Source organism: Mesoplodon densirostris, chromosome 3, assembly GCF_025265405.1.
Source record: "Mesoplodon densirostris isolate mMesDen1 chromosome 3, mMesDen1 primary haplotype, whole genome shotgun sequence".
Taxonomy (NCBI): domain Eukaryota; kingdom Metazoa; phylum Chordata; class Mammalia; order Artiodactyla; family Ziphiidae; genus Mesoplodon; species Mesoplodon densirostris.
This window is the reverse complement of record NC_082663.1, coordinates 8995203-9014781: the sequence shown is the minus strand read 5'-3', so window position 1 is coordinate 9014781 and position 19579 is coordinate 8995203. Positions and strand designations below refer to the sequence as shown.

Here is a 19579-nt window from a genome sequence, read left to right as displayed (position 1 = left end):
GACATATTATGTATTTTATCTATTTTATTGGCTGTCTCCCCAACTGAAATATAAGCTCCACAAGGGCACAGATTTTTCTTGATTGTTTTGTTCACTGTTACATCCCTTGTACATAGAAAAGAACCTGTTATATAATGGGCCCTCAATTTTGCTGAATGGAAGAACAGACTAAACACTGTTACAAAAACTCAGCTAAAATTCTAGGTATAAAGAACTACCAAAAAATGGGTCTACTCCAACAATATATAAAGCCAGAAACTGTGCTTCCTGGTTCTCACTGTGACGATCCAAATATATAAGGAGAGAGAACCGACTTTCTCTAGGTAGGGAAAAACTCAGAATAAAACCTCGGTTTGGATTTTGACGAAAGACAGCAGAAGCATGCCAGGCAAACACGGGGAAGAAGGTCATTCCAAAGAGAGAGGGAAAGACCAGGAGCAGCTAGGCATTTATGGGGAGGCTCAATGGAGGCTGAGCGTGGCTGGAGAGGAGAACTCACGTCAGACAACGCTGGACAAGATGCTCGAGAGGCAGTATGAGATGCCGAGCCTTGGATGTCATTCTAAATGACCCAGGTATTATCGTGTACATTACGGAGGAAGAGGCAGGTGTGTTAAGGATGGATTATAAATGGGAAAAAAACAGGAAGGCCTAAACTAAGGTATTAAGTGGTAAATCATGTTGACTTAGACAAGAGACTGTAAAAAGAATTAGAACTGACAAGATTTAAAGACTAATTACAAGTAAATTTGAGGAAGAAATCCAATTTGCCTGGCATATTTAGGTGACGGAAGGGATGAGGCAAATCACTGAAAAAGAGATTATAGGAGGAATGGTGGAGACTAGGTTTCCAGGTTACTTAAGTCTTTAAATCAAAAAAAGATTTTCCATTTATAAGCCATATAGCCTATTTTAATCTACAATTAAATGTATATCTATGGCTACATTACTTATGATGTGCTTTTCACACAAAGATGATGCTACCAGGTATCTCTCATTAGGAATGTTAAACATTTCAATGCTAAACAAAGGCACACTTCATTTGCAGAAAAGTCAGTCCTTCTTTGGAACATGTAACTGCTAAACTAACATTTATGTGATTTAGAACATGGTAAAATTTAGTTATCAGATGATTTCTAATATCTGTAAGAAATGCATGTTTTAAATAAATGTACTCTGAATATCAAATCCCTACCAGAGTTAAATTAGTAAAGCTTCCGAATTTCAACAACTTACCTATAGAGCATGACATTGTATGGAAGAAAATTAGGCAGCAGACTCTTAATTATCCGTATAGGTAGCCAAAGCATCAGGAGTACAATGGAGCCAAAGACAATCTGCAGCAAGAAAAAGGGCAGGGGACCACTGTAATCACTGTAAGTCTGAGAGACAGGCAGACTTCTGGACGTACACATCCAACACACAATCCAAGTCTATATGCGCCCAGGCTGCTGAGTGTTCTCATTCAGCACTACTTGGCTTACTCTATGTGGAGACTGCATACCTGGGACAGCTGCTCCTCTCTCTCTAGGACACGAAGGCTCAAACAGGAGCCACAAAGGATAATCACTGCATGGTATGTGAAAAGAGAGCTAGAAACTCATACTGAAGGATCAAAATTGCCTGCATCTTAATAAACCACCTGTAACAATAAGACATGACTCACACTAATGACTACAAAAGTTTCCAAAGAACACACATCACTGCTTTTAGAAGTTTATCTTGGAAAAACTTAGATTTAACTAGGTAATTTCTTCTTCCAGGCAGGGAAGTAACTTTGAGTTGCTTCTGTTAAGAGTTTAATTTAGAAGCTATTAACAAGTCTCCATTGCTTCAATGCAAATTAAATGTAATTCAGAGACCCATAATTTGGCAATCAATTATACTACTAAAGAACCAAAAGGCATTTTTGTTTATTACATTTTGTTTTCATCAAAGTAACCAATAAAACAGCTATCTGATAACCAACTTCTACAGGCTTAGATAAACTTAATTCAATCCACTCTACCAGTCCTCCTGACCAAAAAAAAAAAAAAAAAAATCTAAAGGGTAGCCCATTTTACTTCAAAAACAAAAAAAGTATGCTTACCACTGACAAAATAAATCTTCGGAGATGCCTATAAATAGGCAAGTGAATCATTTCTTGTACTGGATTAAAATCTGGATCATTCAAATTCCTTAGAAACCATAAGACACCAGGTCGAAGTACCTGCAAATATATTTTAAATGCTATAAATACTTACCAATGTCTTCAGGCTCTATATACGAGCTAAAACATTAATAGAGAAATAAGCTCTTAAAATTATTTTGGCATCTTATAAAATGGGCCCTAGAAAATTCATACAGTTTTCCTGGGAAAAGAAGTTCCTAAATCAGAATCTTTATTAAAACTATCCCGGGGCCTCCCTGGTGGCGCAAGTGGTTGAGAGTCCGCCTGCCGATGCAGGGGATACGGGTTCGTGCCCCGGTCTGGGAGGATCCCATATGCCGCGGAGCGGCTGGGCCCGTGAGCCATGGCCGCTGAGCCTGCGCGTCCGGAGCCTGCGCGTCCGGAGCCTGTGCTCCGCAACGGGGGAGGCCACAACAGTGAGAGGCCCGCATACCGCAAAAAAAAAAAAAAAAAAAACTATCCTGTGTTTGATGTCCTTTGATGCTTTTAATCATTCAGTGGAAAAATTTAAGTACAATTTGTCAAGAAATCTAAGTCTCCAAGATGAAAAATAAGTTTTGTTTGGTTTTTTGGCCTCGCCACGTGGGCAAGAGGGATCTTAGTTCCCTCATCAGGGATCGAACCTATGCCTCCTGCAGTGGCGGCACAGAGTCTCAACCACTGGACTGCCAGGGAAGTCTCGAAAAGTAAGTATTTTTATAAAAATCATCACTATATTGTATAATCTGGAAAGGATTAGGTTACAATTTATAAGTGTCCTAAACGGAAGATGTGATTTCAGTCTCACACTTCCTGAAAAGAGTTATATTCATTAAACAACCTTCAGTTTCTCAGTATCTTCATTTTACCATCGACATCTTTTCCCCTTGCTCAGTAGGAAGCATCAACCCTAGAGGCTATGGGCGATGGGCAATGAATGGGTCTGGGGATTAGTTCTGGGTGGCTCACTCACTGAGCTACCCTGTATAAAAAGCATCTCATCTGCTCAAATTCTACTTCTCCACCTTCCAAACAAAGGGGTTATTATATGTGAGCTTTAAGGTTCAATCTAACTCTAAAATACTAGGATTCTGTATCAACAAAAAACCACCACATTGATAAAATGAAAAAATTCAGTATAAAATACTTAATCACTGAACAATGCAATTTAGAGGTCAGGTATAATTACAATTTAAAAAACACATTATTAATGTAGTCTCAATCACTAATTTCAAAACAAGGATACAAGCTTTGTTTGCAAACAGAATTTACTGAACTTATACTGTATGATTCAGGAGAATATTTTGGCCCCCAGGCTCATCCCCAACTCCTCAAATCTCTCAAAGAGCAAAGTAACCAAGAACTGCATTAAGCCTTTGTGCTTCTGTATCCCATTCACACTGTATTAGTCGTCAGCCTGCTCCTTTGGGCCCTGCACATCTCCATCACCACTCTCAATGGAGTAAGCTGACTTGTTCCGTGGCTGTATCCCTTCCCAGGATGCAAAAATCAAGGAGAGTGGAGACTGTGTCTCTGTTTCTCACTATTACCCCAGCATACAGCACAGTGTCTGGCACAGAGTGAGCGTGCAGGACTATCTGGGGAAGGGATGCACAGAGGAAAGTACACGTATCAGAAGTACTCAAGTTTTATACTTCATTTTGCAGCAGATGACTAAGCATGAGATGTATACTAGTCAAATACTGACCCTGTTTTCACTGCCCCCGAATCAGTAAGGACTGTAATCTGAAAACAGGATTAGTAGTAGAAGTACCCATCTGGTGAGTGGACCAGAATCGTAAAGGACCCTCACTACAATTCTATACTTTAGGTGTCTGCTTCAAGACCATTTTACATATTTGATCCTGCAAAACCATACCCTTTGGTTATTTCCAGCATTAAATGTCCCTGGATGAAGTCCAAGACAGGCTCACATCACATAAAGTTCCAAGAATATGTATTTGAGGATGGTTAAAATATATACTAAGTAAAACAAGTGTTTTTATTTAATTTTTATCCCTCAGTCTATTCATCTTTCAAACTCAAAACTAATTAGACAGAAATAATAAAACTTATCAATTTTTGAGACAAATTACTAAAAAACAGTTTAAAGCAATTGAGCCAAACTAGGCTATTAGCTGTTCCCTCTTAGAATAAAATAACAGAGAAAATGATTTAGCTAGGAAATCATCATAGCCTTTAAGGCATGACTTGTGGTTAAGGCAAAAGTCCTTTTCATAAATGTACAGTGTTGGAACTTCCCGGTAGAACTTACCTCTCTCAGTAACAGAATGAAGGAGGCAAAGTAGAACACATATACCATTCCCACCAGCCAATGCAGAAACATGGTAGTACCTGGAGCCGACTGAAAGCTCAGTTCTCGATCTTTCAGAGTGGCATCAAACATTTCCTAAATCAAAACAGTACACGTGAGAGAGATTTGTACTGATTACATCTGCTGAATTAATATCTTCATATTCTAGGAAGTGAATGAATCACAATGCATGTAGATTCTGATGTTTCTAGAATTACAGTTCTCTTAAAGCCATTTCATCGTATCACAGAAAATACAAATGATATAGGTTGGATACCATTTCAAAGATGTATATGACACTTCAGAAATTTTACAGAGGCAATACTGATAAACCAGTTGGTGAATAAGAACTTTACCAATATTGTTATTGTGAAAGAACCATTTTTGGTTAACATAATACTTTCCTTTCTTGGTTACAGGTATGAATTCATGACAAGTTTTAATAGTAAGGTATGGGAGAAAATGTTATCTCAGAACCAAAGGCAGCTTTTCTACATTTGAATTTTATTGAAAAGTAAAAAAAGTGGACTTCCCTGGTGGCGCAGTGGTTAAGGATCCGCCTGCCAATGCAGGAGACATGGGTTCAATCCCTGGTCCGGGAAGATCCCACATGCCACGGAGTAACTAAACCCGTGCGCCACAACTATGGACGGAGACTGCGCTCTGCAACTACTGAGCCCGTGTGCCGCAACTACTGAAGCCCACCTTCTTGTGCTGCGCAACAAGAGAAGCCACCGCAATGAGAAGCCCATGCACCACAACCAAGAGTAGCACCGCTCTCTGCAACTAGAGAAAGCCCACACGCAGCAATGAAGACCCAATGCAGCCAAAAATAAATTAATTAATTAAAAAAGAAAAGAAAAAACTGATGATCACTGACAGTCATTAAAGATTTTAATCAAGACTGAACACCTTAGTTAAAACAAATGGTTAGATTGAATTAATTACTACAAAGGCAGTCTTCTTTTCAGATTACTCTTTTTCGGTTTTGTTTTTTTTTTCCTTTGCACCACACGGTGCTGCCTGCGGAAGTTCCCCGACCAAGGACTGAACTCAGGCCACAGCAGTGAAAGCACCCAGTCCTAACCAACAGACCACAAGGACCTCCCTCGAATTACTCTTTTTATACACAACATCTTGGCATCTTCATAAAACTCAAAAGAGTTAAACGAGGAAGAGAACTCTCCACTGGTTATCAGGAAGGTTCCAGTCAAAATACTCTAACATCAGAAATGTGCACAGAGCCTCACACAAATCAGGTACTCAGGAAAAATTAGGAACATTAAGACTCTACAATGATACATTCTCAGAAAAAAACAAACTATTATCAAATATTGACTTTACATTAAAGGAACCCACCCTAAAGACCACTTTTTAAAAAGCCTTTAAATTATTAGATTGTATGACAATGAATAATAAACTCACCAGGGAACAGATATCCAGCCACCAGCCACAAATGAGAGGGAACACTCCAATTTCTACCACCACTAACAAAGAGACCTTAAGTAAAAACAAAGGTCATCAATATCACCCAAATGGGGAGAAATTGTTTCCAGTCTTAAGTTATAACAGGAATTACCTTCACAACAATATAGCAGACTCCCAGCAAGCGACGAGACCTATGAAATTTAACAAGAGTTGCCAAGCCCTACAGCATGTAGTCAAGGAAAACCTAAACATTTAAAGAAAGATACAGAAAAACAACAAGGTCCTACTGTATACAGCACAGAGAAACATATTCAATATCCTATGATAAACCATAATGGAAAAGAATATTAAAGAAAAGAATGTATACATTTGTATAACTGAATCACTTTGCTGTACAGCAGAAATGAACACATTATAAATCAACTATACTGCAATAAAAAATTTTATTTAATTAAAAAAAGAAAGATACAGTGAAACAGGTAACTATTTAGGTAACAGTTAATATTATCTGACAGACAGAATTTATTTATTCTATATTTTTTCTGCTCTCATCCTCACTACAAATACCCTCAACTTCTACTAAAAGGACAAGTGGAGAGAAATAGTTTTGTCATTAATAAGAACAACCCTTGGGTAAGCATAATAACATTACTGAACACTAAGCTGGTTCATTAAAGGATACATGACAAATTATCAGTGTTATTGCTAGAAGTATATACCCAACTATGGTCGTGATTAGGCCTTCAAAATGGGATGCTTGGACCTAGAAATAAGAAAATAAATAAACAAAATGTAATTTCACCACATGGCCTACACCCCAGTTTAACAATGTTTATTAAACAATCCAAGTAGACTAAATGTGAACTATCTCAGGAATTCGTAACTAAAAAACAACTATAAAATCCCCTCTGGATGACACCTCTGCAAAGCAGATTCTCCCATGGGCTGCTACTTATTACGAAAAGATGAGGAAAAATTAAAGAATAACACTTTACTCAAGCAGACAAAATAATAAGAGTAGAGTGAATTAAATTTTACAAAAGTAAGAAAAAAGATGTAACCGCCTGCACTTCAGTCCATTCTGAAGCGGACCCGCTAAAGGCTGAGCGCTGAAAACAGCAGCACAGAGTCCAAGCCATCCTCTGGCCAAGGTACATCTTAGCCACCCTATCTCCTAACCACAATGTTTCAGTTTCCCTTGCTCGCCAAATCTGTGTCATTATCAACTTACAAAGAGTTAACAGTTTGGATAGTGACATACACTGCCCAAGATACCATCACCTTTTGGTTCCTGAATTTCAGGTAGCAAGTGGTGACAGTTTATAAAGTCAAAATTTATCAAAGCATTTATCTGAACTTTCCAAGTTCTTGCATTCAACTAGTGAGAATTTGGAGAGCTGTATTAAGTATCAGAACATGTCTCTTTGCCATTTCAGAAACTTCAGAATGTGATCTCTCAGGATTCACATATACAAATTGACCAGAATATTCCAGCTATGTCATCTTTTCTTAAAAGACTAAATCTTTCTGGGGACCCCCCAAAATTGTAGTAGTTGTCCATCCAAATATTTATCTAATTCTGAAAAACAGCAATAACATGTCAAAATTAAAGCAAATTTCTTTAGAAAACACCACAGTCCATCATTCCAACACAGATCAACATTTTAAAAAATTGATTAATATATCATTACCTGTCTGAATTCACTATGGGGCAACTAGGGAAAAGGGAGAGAAAGGAGCACACAGGCTAACGGAGCAGGTCAAAAATCAGCCTGTAAGAAAACTTTCCCACAGTATGTCTCTGGCCTGCCCAACAGGAAGGAAGACTGCATCGTGGGGCTCAGAGAACATCTTCCACAGCTGACAACATGCCCTACTACGTCTTAGGCCACTTCTGGCTTAGAAGAGGTGAACGAGATGGTGCTGGATAACTATTCCTTCGTATAAGGCAGACTGAGAAATGACGTAACTCTTTACAATATTATTACTTAGTCAATATATATCAAATTTGGGGTAATTAATAAAATTAAGTTTGCAAAAGTATCATACTCACGTGTTCTTCAAATCCCAAACCAACAAGGGAGAAGTGGCCAATGTGGTAAGGGCAAAATGCTAAAAGGGGGGGAAAACCTCAATGAAAACTTCAAAATCACGACAATGAACACTCCTAGTACCAACCCCACTAAAAGGAACAAAGGCTTCTTGGAGAAATGGAAGATCTCAGAACCAAAAATGTACTGTCTGTGACATTCTCTATAACCAGAGAACAAAAAATTTACCAAGCTCCTAATAAACTCATGGTGAAAGGACATAAGAACTATTGTGAAAACAGTCTCACAGGCCTGTGGAAAGAGAAGAAGATATGAGCATACAAAAAAAAAACCCCAAAACAAACCCCAAAACTGATGAAAACACACTGAATACATACAGTGAAGAAGATATGAGCATCCAAAAAACAACAACAAAAAGAAAACTGATGAAAACACACTGAATACATACAAATTCATGAGTTCATAATACTCAAAAAAGGGAAAGCCAAAAACAAAAACCACAAAAGGAAAAAAGCAACATAATAGAAAACACTTTCATCACGAAGGGAAGTAGTTAGAACATCAATTCCTTATCCTGAAAACTAATAATTAAAGGAAAAGAACTGCAAATCTGTCCTGCTTCTTCCAAACAAACAAATTCAGGTTAACTAAATAGTTCTAGCTGATAAGATCAAGCTCTTCTTTACAGAAAAGCCAGTCAATAAATGCATAAAGATGACAGAATTTGAAAATCACCATTTTGTAATACCTAATAAAAATAAATTAATTCAGGCAAGTATCAATGGATAATATAAACATATTCATTCGGTAAAATGTTGATGGCACACTAGATATTTGCATAATACTAAAATACCACCTCCCACAGATTACTTTCTGATGTTTAAAAGGAAAAATGAAACCTAACAATAGAGGCTTCAAGATACTATCACCTGAACCACAGACAAAGGTGGATAACCAGATATCATGTACCTCCTGATATGTCATAATAATAGGCAAAGCATGACCAGTGAAAATTCTGTCCCAGAAGTACTGAACCTGAATCTAATCAGGCCTCAGATTTAACTTCCAGTTTAAAGGAAATACGGAGACAAAGGAACAAGGTAGCAGAATCAACAGGAAGTCATCGGAAGAAAGTAGAAAGTGAGACACGTAGAAGACAGCTGACCTAGTGTCATCAACAAATCAATGGCAAAATAGGGTAGGGGCAGATGAGGGGAGCAAATAAAAAATATTCTAGATCTGAAAAACTTAAGATTTAACAACCAAAAGTAACAGTAAACTACCAGGTATAAGATAGGCTCAAGGATGTACCGTACAACAAAGGGAATACAGCCAATATTTTGTAGTAACTGTAAATGGAAAGTAACCTTTAAAAATTGTAAAACAATTAAAAAAAATGTTTTAATTACTGTAGGTTTAAAAAAATTTCAATATCTGGGTAAGGTAGACCTCCCTCAATATACTTCTTTCAAAATCTCCTCGACTATTCTCAGCTGTTTTAAAAGTAGATGAACTTTAGTGCAATTTAATGAATTTTTTTTGTCCAAAACTGAAAAAAAAAGGTAACAGGTAGACCTTATTTGAATTCTCATTCAAACAAAGCAACTATAAAATGATATTTAAGGAGACAATCTAGAATTTTTAATATGATCTATTATTAGGTAATATTCAATTCTGGTAATTTTGTAAAGTGTGATGATATTCTGGTTAAACAAGAAAATAGCCTTAAGACAGGAATAAAGACGCAGATGTAGAGAACAGACCTGAGGACACGGGGAGGGGGAAGAGTAAGCTGGGACAAAGTGAGAGAGTGGCATGGACATATATACACTACCAAATGTAAAACAGAGAGCTAGTGGGAAGCAGCCACATAGCACAGGGAGATCAGCTCGGTGCTTTGTGTCCACCTAGAGGGGTGGGATAGGGAGGGTGGGAGGGAGACGCAAGAGGGAGGAGGTGTGGGGATATATGTATATGTATAACTGATTCACTTTGTTATACAGCAGAAACTAACACAACAATGTAAACCAATTATACTCCAATAAAGATGTTTAAAAGAAAAAATAAAATAGCCTTAAAATTTTCATATGAAGAATTTTGATAGTCTCTTTTCCTCAAGTCTTTCTTTCCATGTTAATATAACTGTAATTCATTCTCAGTAATAAAATTTGATTACCTTTTTTTATGGCAAAAATAACTCAACAGTATAGATTATTAGGAAAGGGGAGAGGGAGACTCCATCATCAAGACCAAAGTCAGAGTGAATCTATAGGGATCTGGCTGCCGAACCTTTTTGACCACGTATTCGTAAGTAGAAATTGTTTTTAACAGGTATTCCCAATACACTTGAATTTCTTTATAAATGATACACATATACTATTTGATTAACATATTATGTGTATTGTGAAGCACAAGAAAATTTTAAAGTGTGCGAGGTAACTATATGCAGAATTTTTCCTATTTTATTCTCACACCCAACTCTGAGGACGACTCAGGGAGGCCCTTGGGAAAGGCAAATGTTCAAATTTCAACTCTTTCTATATCTACATATTAACCTGAAGCACCAAGTTAAACAATCAATTTCTATCCCGTTACACAGAAACTACTAGATAGGTGCCCTGACATTAAGGTCGGTTCCTTAGGATTGTTCCCTTCCACTAAGACTGCAGCACCGTGAGGTGTTCTTTCTGCAAAGTTAATACACGACCACAAGGGTCCACAAATGCCAGCGGAAACTGCGGGAAAGCAACCCAAGCAGGAAGGAGACACGAGCGTTGCGTAATCCCAATGACTACGTTCATCTGAAAGGAAAAGCATATGCCTAAAACGAGGAAAACCTCTGGTTTCATTTCAAAAGATCCTAAGGATAATGTGCATACTAAAACAAAAAATATGTTTTTCATAGTAGAAGCTTAGGAAGTTGGATTAGAAAAAAATGTACTTAGTTGAGATTTGCTGTATATAAACAAGAGTTCTTATTTCTATAATTCATGCTTTAAAGGTGACTTATTCCTTCAAACATTAATTTAGCACGAAGCTTTTCTTGCAAGAACCAAGACTAAAGTCTATATAGATCATTTTTTCCTCTCAAGGAAAATTTGGTCAAGATGAAAAGAGTTTCACACTCTATATATCAATGATTTTACATAATGAGAAATAAATGCAGAATAATCTGCAGACACATTTTCACCCCCATATGCAAGGGAAAACAACAAAGAATGGGCTTCCTGTTAATTTGCACCATCTTAAATATCTACTAAAAATTAAGAATGAATGGAACTTTTAAAAGATATTGTGTTTCATTCAACAAGATACAGATAAATTTCTTTTGCTCTTTTATAGATAATACTCAGAAAACATTTTTTTTGGTCTCATCTTTGATCTACTTATTCAGTGTCTTCTTTGATCATATGGCTTCCTATTGAAGACAACTGTTTCCTGATGAAAACACTGCTTTCTAGTCCCTAACACAGAGCAAATAACTTGGAATTTAGTGGAAGAAACTTGGAAAATACTCCCCTTTCTTAGGAGTAATTCATATGCACTAAGGAAGGAATTTCTCAGAGATATTCCCTATACAGAGATCTGCAGCCTGAGGTCTCTCCATGAGGCACCGAGAGTACAGTCTAACAATAACCCAGTTCTACCCGACTCCACCTTGAGGAACGGAATTCTAAAATCGTGGTTTACTCAACGGTTTCCCTTACCTTTCCCCAAAGCAGAAAAACCTGTCAGCTACATCTCGACCCTGCCTTCCTTACTCTCATGACTCCCAATGGGAGGGACTCTTAGTGTTGTCGCAGAATCCGCATAGCTACAGCTGTTAAGGTGTTTGGAAGTAAACTTTGCTGGAATCTGGTTCTGAGGGGAACTACAGTTTCCTCAAGCCTATATCCATCTCTGTGACAGATCCCGAGCCAAGGCCTCTGGTAAGGCCTTGGTCAGGATTTTAACAGATGAAAACAAGATCTTCTGCCATAGGGAAGAACACACAGATAATCAGCACAAAATGAATTCCACATGTGAAATATTATATATTCTCAAGTCAGTGTAAAATTGGCTTCTACAAAGAGAGACAGAAATGCGCAACAGAAGCAAAGTTGGTAAATAACCATAGTCAATGTTGCTTAGGAAAGAAAGTAACTGTATACCTGGGGTCTTCCTATACCAGATGACTGTCTAAAACTGTTTCATATATTCCTAAGTTGAAAAACAAAACAAAACCTGTAACAAGATTCCTAGAAAGCTAAACTCCTACCATAATACCATAAATAAAAGCATAAACGCCACTTACCAAAAACAAGAATGAACAGTGTGTTTAAAGACACCACCCAGAAGACATGTTCCTAAAGAAAAAGAGCATTAATAAAACATATTCATCTCCTATTTATGTTTAATCCATTTATTTAGTTATAAGACTGAAATTTTTACTATAATTTTGAGATTTTGTTCAGAAATTATGTGTAACTTCATTTTTCATTAGATAGCTCATAAAACTAAACCTAATGAAACTTAAAGTTCATCATGTCCACATGAAAAAAAAAACAAAGAAATCAATCCATAAACATTTCCTCTTCAGAAATTAATAATCTACCACAAACTACACAGATTCTCACAAATAATCGCCAGGTTTCATTTAAGTCATATGACACTAAAAAATTCTAAATAAAGAAAAATTTGAAAACCACATTATTTGTGAACAACGTAACAATGTAGACTGCACAGCACTTCTTTCAGTGTCCAGTGTGTTCTCATGCCTTCTTTAAGGTCACCTGATCTTCTCTGGTCCCTTCTGTCCCCATGGCTTTCTTTGTTCGAGTCTCAGAATATGCGCTCTCACCTGGCCACTGACACACTCCACACTTAGGTACCACCGCCTCCAACATGAGGCCCACCCATCTATTCCTCCACGTGTGCTCAGTCACGCTCCACGCTGACCATCGGGACACCCAAGCCCGTTTGCCCAGGCCCACTACCTCCCCCCACAATCAAGTTAAATGATCCTTCCAAGGGGGCCATGGAGAAAGATTTTCACGAATCTTAACATGGTAAGATTTTCTTTTGAGAAAGGTTATTCTAATCAGGTTCCCAATTTGCCACAAATCCAAGTGGCAAGAGGATGATAGGTTTGTTTAAGAGAGGACTACTACTGTACATTCCTACTTAGCATGTGGGCTCATATCACTTGAATTTTTCAGCTTCTCTGCCTTAAGGGCTCCCAAACTGTCCTTATCCTCAATATCTTTTGTGCCTCAACCTCTAGTTATCTTCCATAAAAATTCCCCGCTGACAACGCCCCTCTGCTAAGAAAGGCCTAAGCCCTCTTCTATGTCTCTCGTGTCCTATACACACTGTTTGTCAGAGTCTTTACCTAAAGTTCCTTGTTTACATGTTCATTTCTCTCTACTAAACTATAAAGAGTCTTTGAGAACAGGTACCCTATTTCATTCATTTCTGAATCATCCAGTAACTATCACAGCTGGCACATGGTACATATTAAATAATTTGCAACAAATGCATGAAGTCATCCTGTGGTTTTTTTCTAAAAATTAGAATGGATTTGAGTTAACACCACTGCCTCAACGACTTCTATCACTCATCTATGAGGGACTGATAAAGGACAGAAATCAGTATATACCCAAATAATACCTTCTATACTGATTATACTCAAGCCTTGAATAGGAGCTCACTAATATCACATTCTTACTAATCTGTGAATTATCATCAGATACATTCCTCAAAATCCTAACACTGCTAACCTCAACTTCCTATTCTGGCCTGAGGAGCCAGCCTGAAGAGGAAGCCAACACTGTGGACAGCAGAGGAGACAGACGGAAATTATCTGACTCTTCAATGACATTGCTGAGCCCCCGGATCAAGCACACCTGAAGCCTATCCTTCCTCTGGACTTCCTCCTGTGTTACTGGTTTGGTCAGCTGCGGTTTGGCTACCTGCAGCCAAAGTCATCTTGATTCTTAAAGCTATTTAAAACTCCCAAACGGCAAGTGATTTTGTATTACAGAACCTGAAAAGAGCATCATTTCTCCTTAAAGAACAAGTTCATTAAAGAACTGTTCTTCACCATACAGCTGTACTCTTTATTATTAAGGTAAAGATAGGAGAGGCGCAACAAACGGGGCTCTCTCTGTGAACAACGCAAAACTGCGCTGTTTTCACCAGTTCAGGCATTAAACATTGCAAGGTGGGACTTTCTTTTTTTTTTAATCATTTTTTTAAAATTCTTATTATTTATTTTATTTATTTATTTTTGGCTGCACTGGGTCTTCGTTGCTGTGTGAGGGCTTTCTCTAGTTGTGGCGAGCGGGGGCTACTCTTCGTTGTGGTGCACAGGCTTCTCTTGTTGCAGAGCATGGGCTCTAGGCGTGCAGGCTTCAGTAGTTGTGGCACACGGGCTCAGTAGTTGTGGCTCATGGACTCTAGAGCGCAGGCTCAGTAGTTGTGGCGCACGGGCTTAGTTGCTCCACGGCATGTGGGATATTCCTGGACCAGGGCTCGAACCTGTGTCCCCTGCAATGGCAGGTGGATTCTTAACCACGGCGCCACCAGGGAAGTCCCACAAGGTGGGACTTTAAAAGAAGGCCAAGTATTCTTAACTACCATCAACTTTGAATTTCATTTTCTAAAAATCAAATATGTTTAATAATTTCCTTTGTAAATAATATTACCTTTATGCTTTGCCAGTTATTTTCAATGTACAAGACAGGCTTTCTTCAACATATTAAGTAATCAAAAATCACAGGGCATTTTGACCTTTAATATAAAAAGCCAGAACATATTGTAAATCTGAAATCACTGAATCACTAAGACAAATAATTAAGTCGCAATTCTGTTATTAAAAAAGATTAGCTTGGACTTCCCTGGTGGCGCAGTGGTTAAGAATCCGCCTGCCAGGGCCTCCCTGGTGGCGCAAGTGGTTGAGAGTCCGCCTGCCGATGCAGGGGATGCGGGTTCGTGCCCCGGTCTGGGAGGATCCCATGTGCCACGGAGCGGCTGGGCCCGTGAGCCATGGCCGCTAAGCCTGCGCGTCCGGAGCCTGCGTGTCCGGAGCCTGTGCTCCGCGACGGGGGAGGCCACAACAGTGAGAGGCCCGCATACCGCAAAAAAAAAAAAAAAAAAGAATCCGCCTGCCAATGCAGGGGACATAGGTTCGAGCCCTGGTCCGGGAAGATCCCACATGCCGCGGAGCAACTAAGCCCGTGCACCACAACTACTGAGCCTGCGCTCTAGAGCCCATAAGCCACAACTACTGAGCCCATGTGCCACAACTACTGAAGTCCTCATGCCTAGAGCCCATGCTCCGCAACCAGAGAAGCCACCACAGTGAGAAGTCCACGCACCGCAACAAAGAGCAGCCCCTGCTCGCCGCAACTAGAGAAAGCCCACGCACAGCAATGAAGATCCAACGCAGCCAAAAATAAATAAAATAAATAAATTAGAAAAAAAAAAGATTAGCTTTACTTACTAGAAAAACGAGTGATCCATCAAGTCCTAGCATCTAAAATAAATAATATACATTAATTTAAGATGCAACAGGATTTTTTATTCTATTTATGAAAAAAGCTCATTTTCCTTTCAATATTTTTAAACATAATATTTACCCACTACTTTCCAATACAGCCTATCATTTTCAGAGAGTGAAAAACTTCTGTTCATGCGAGTTTTATATTTTGAATCTTCTTTTAATCCAAATCATATGATTATAAAGTTAAAATTTTCCATCTTGGGTTTCAACTCATTGATATGGAGCCAGTCAAGATTTCATGATACAACAGTATTACTTTGTCAACTGAAGCATCAGAATAATACTTAAATTTAAATTGTTACTTCATTTTCAAAAGTCCACAATTTCAAGTTAAAGATTTTGTAAGTGGAGCAAGGTTTGTATCAAAGGCCAGAAGACAGAAAAAGGTATCAACAGACCTTTATTATAATATTTTTAGTATTTTCATCACAAATAATACATTACTTAATTTTCCCTAGAAATCAAAGTTCTGGTAATTGTTTTCATTAAATGTAACTGGAAAATTAGTGTATACATCTAAATATGGTCAACTTTAAGACATGTTAGGATTAAAACACTAGGATACTTGACAGAAAGAAGTCTCACTCACTCTCTCCCATGTAAGCTCTTCTGCAGCTCGGTCCCACTCTAAAGCATTCCAGTTCATGTCGTCTGGAAATATAATTGTAGTTTAGAGATTACTGATAGAACTTGAATTATAAATAAATATACTCTTTTAATTTGGTGTTTTGTAACTGTTGTTGAGAAGGTAAACCACACTTAAAATTTTTCCAAACTGAGTATTTGCTTGTTAGGCAATTTTTTAAAAACATAAATAAATACAACATATAAAATAAGATGATTCTAGATTGTGATAAGTGCTAGAAAGGAAATAAGCAGGGTTATGTGAAACTGAGGAATTCAACAGCTCTGAATCAAGAATGAATATGGTGGGTTTGAGAAAAGTAAAGAAGTCAGGGGACTAGAATTCTCTGGGTGAGGAGGAGGGTGGCAGAAGATGCAGTACGACAGACAGACAGGGATCAGATCATACAAGAGGAATGGGAAGCCTGAATTTTGTTTTGTTCTTTAACATAATGGGGAGATAACTGACAGATTTTAAGGGAAGAGAGCAGTACAAACACTATGTGGAGTGAGAATGGAAGAAGGAAGACCAGGCAGGACCTACTGCATTAGACAAACAGAAGGAAACAGGGGCCAGCACTAGGGTACAGGAGCCGCAGTCTCAGAGCCTTTGAACATACACCCACCTCTCCCTGCAAAGGCCCCCTGCTGCCATCACACGACTGGCTTCTTCTCATCCTTCACGTCTCAGCTCAAATATCACTTCCTCTGAGCTACCTGGGGAACCTTATTTAAAACAGGTCTCTCCTCAGTAGCATCCTCAGAGCAACATGCACATTTACCACAATGTGTAATAACAAACTTGTTCACTTGGATATTTCTACTTCATCACTAGACCAGAAACTCCATGAAGGCAGGGACCTGGTGTTTGAGTGCCTGGCACACAAGAAACACTCAGGTATCAGCAGTGATAAGTGGACCCAGTGACAGTGCAGTGCTTGACAGGAAAACTCTGGGGCCAGAGGAAAGAAAAGAAGGTGGTGACCTACTGACAGCTGACTGGCAGGCTGGTCTCAGAAGTTCTTTACCACTCTGGAGCTACACTGTCAGAAAATGAGAAACTGGTTTCTTTGGGTGCTATCTGGCCTGCAGAGTACACTTTAAGAATTCTTCTTTGATAATAAAAGTTGTACTGACTCAATAAAAATGGCAAAGGAATAAGATAAAACTGTATCAAGTTCCATTTTAAAAAAAACAGGATCTAGGGCTTTCCTGGTGGCGCAGTAGCTGAGAGTCCGCCTGCCGATGCAGGGGACACGGGTTCGTGCCCCAGTCCGGGAAGATCCCACATGCCGCGGAGCGGCTGGGCCCGTGAGCCATGGCCGCTGAGCCTGCGCGTCCAGAGCCCGTGCTCCGCAACGGGAGACGCCACAACAGTGAGAGGCCCGCGTACCGCAAAAAACAAACAAACAAACAAACAAAAACAGGATCTATTCCAACTTACAAATAATTTCTTCCTATCCATCCTATAAAAAGTCCTGTGTAAAGTAGAATTTTATTTTATCTCATCTAATCTTATCTTATTTTATGGCCGCACCATGTGGCACTGTGGGATCTTAGTTCCCCAAAGAGGGATTGAACCCGTGCCCCCTGCAGTGGAAGCTCAGAGTCTTAACCACTGCACCGCTAGGGGAGTCCCTAAAGTACAACTGTAAAACTCAAAATGTGCCCTGCTTCATAGAAAAAAAAAAAGTATGCATATGTATATCCATAAATACAAGTCTGCCAAAATAAAGTAAAAACAGGTTAGAAACAAACTTCAAACCCATTAAATTTTGAAAACTCCAATGCTCCCCAAGGTGAGCTGGGAATGGACTCATGGTCACAAAGGAAGGGTGAGCACATGCCGGCGGCCATTACCTTGCGCCCCATTGTTGGCATCAGCTGCATCTTCCCCGCCCGCGTCGTCTTCCTCCTCATTCTCCTCCTCCTCCTCTTCTGCCTGGTCATCCTGGGCTGCAGGGTTTTCCCCCACCACTGCGTTCTCAGCTGGTGGGTTAGCAGGCTGGTCGGGGGCAACATTTTCAGCTCCATTTCCTCCTGCTGGAGCCTAAAATGACAGAGGAGACCAGAAATTTGGCTAACTTGCCTCAGTTCTGCTCTACTTTCAAATAGCACCCTCCCTTCTAAAAAAAAAAAAAAAAAAAACTAGCAAACAGACACAAACTCTTATTAAAATTCCAAAAAAAACCCACCTCTCAAGGGCATTTCCTCTAAATGTATCTGAATTTGGATCAACTTGGTATATAAGAACATAAACTCATTTAACAGTGTACATATTCATTCAATATAATTTAGAGATTAACATTTCACAAAGCTTTACAGAAAATAGGTTAACAAATCTGGCTATCTTGAATACATCATTCCATAATCCTTCTTTATAAGGCATCTCTTGTCTTTACTGACCACTTCAGGGATGAAAATATATTTATGTATCTGTTTACACACATACTGATATATAACTTAATTCTCAGTTATCAGTTCACACTTGAGGAAAGGTTTCTCATTTCTGCTCAGGAGGGTAAGCCTGTCCATATGAACTTTTATCAGTTTCCACAAGCACGCTTCTCTAGCTCTTCCTAAATTCTGCTACCTACCAAATGCAAAGACCTAGTTGTAGTTAATTAAAACACTGAACTCCTATGGAGTTAATGAAGATTCTAAAAGAACTGTGTTAAAATGCTTCAAAATATGAGGTACAATGATGAAAGTATTAACACTAGGTAAAAACTTGCTTAATAGTCCCATTTTTCATATGTGTGGTTTTCAAAGGCGAAGTACTCTTAATTCTGTAGAAAAAAGGGTATGGCAGAATTTGATGAAATCAATCTTCACACTAAAAAAAGCCAAAGGTCCTTAAATGAAAAATTAAGTCCTTAAGTATCATTAAGTATTATTTTGAATTAATTTTATAGTCAATTTTTTCATAATAAAATTTTACAAAGGGCAAATTGTTTTTGTATTGTAAGTAGCCAGTTTGGTTTTTTGTTTTTTTTTTTTTTACATTTTCAACCCTATTAATTTCTCAGTAAACAAGATAATAAAAATCATTTATCCTATCTTCCTCTTCTTAATGTCTCTAGCAGACACTCTTGTATCTGAGCATGTCATCTCATAAATAAAAAGTAAAACTGTACAAGACTGCTATCAACAGTACTCCAATTTTTCTACTTTTGGTAGTGTTTCTACTAAAAGCAACAAAGGTGAGGCATTTTACACATGAAGAAACTAATGAACAAAGAGGGTGAGGGGGCTTCCTGAATGTTATGCAGCATGTCAGAAGCCCATGCAGGTGGTTTGTCTATTAACTGCCAGGCCGGCAGCACGCTGCTAACCCAGGCAAAGGGAATGAAAGGGCGTGCAGTATACCCCCAGTACTGCTCCCAGTCTCGCTAGAAAACTAAGAGGCAAGGTAACAACAGCATTCTTTTGATTTTTCACATCTCCTTTAATCTTCTCCCAAACGTTGT

General features: G+C 38.6%; 1 protein-coding gene across 3 annotated transcripts in view; it reads right to left on the bottom strand.

Moving 5' to 3' along the window:
• The window catches only part of MARCHF6 (membrane associated ring-CH-type finger 6), a 78104-nt gene that overhangs the window by 25852 nt on the left and 32673 nt on the right, over positions 1–19579 (bottom strand). For all 3 annotated transcript variants that reach the window (XM_060092726.1, XM_060092725.1, XM_060092727.1), the window contains exons 7-17: positions 17970–18159; positions 16075–16136; positions 15426–15458; positions 12237–12288; positions 7945–8003; positions 6574–6654; positions 6043–6111; positions 5889–5963; positions 4425–4559; positions 2090–2209; positions 1237–1337 (exon numbers count right to left, since the gene is read on the bottom strand). In XM_060092726.1, coding sequence (XP_059948709.1) covers positions 1237–1337; positions 2090–2209; positions 4425–4559; positions 5889–5963; positions 6043–6111; positions 6574–6654; positions 7945–8003; positions 12237–12288; positions 15426–15458; positions 16075–16136; positions 17970–18159 — 977 coding nt within the window. The remainder of the gene's footprint in view (positions 1–1236; positions 1338–2089; positions 2210–4424; positions 4560–5888; positions 5964–6042; positions 6112–6573; positions 6655–7944; positions 8004–12236; positions 12289–15425; positions 15459–16074; positions 16137–17969; positions 18160–19579) is intronic.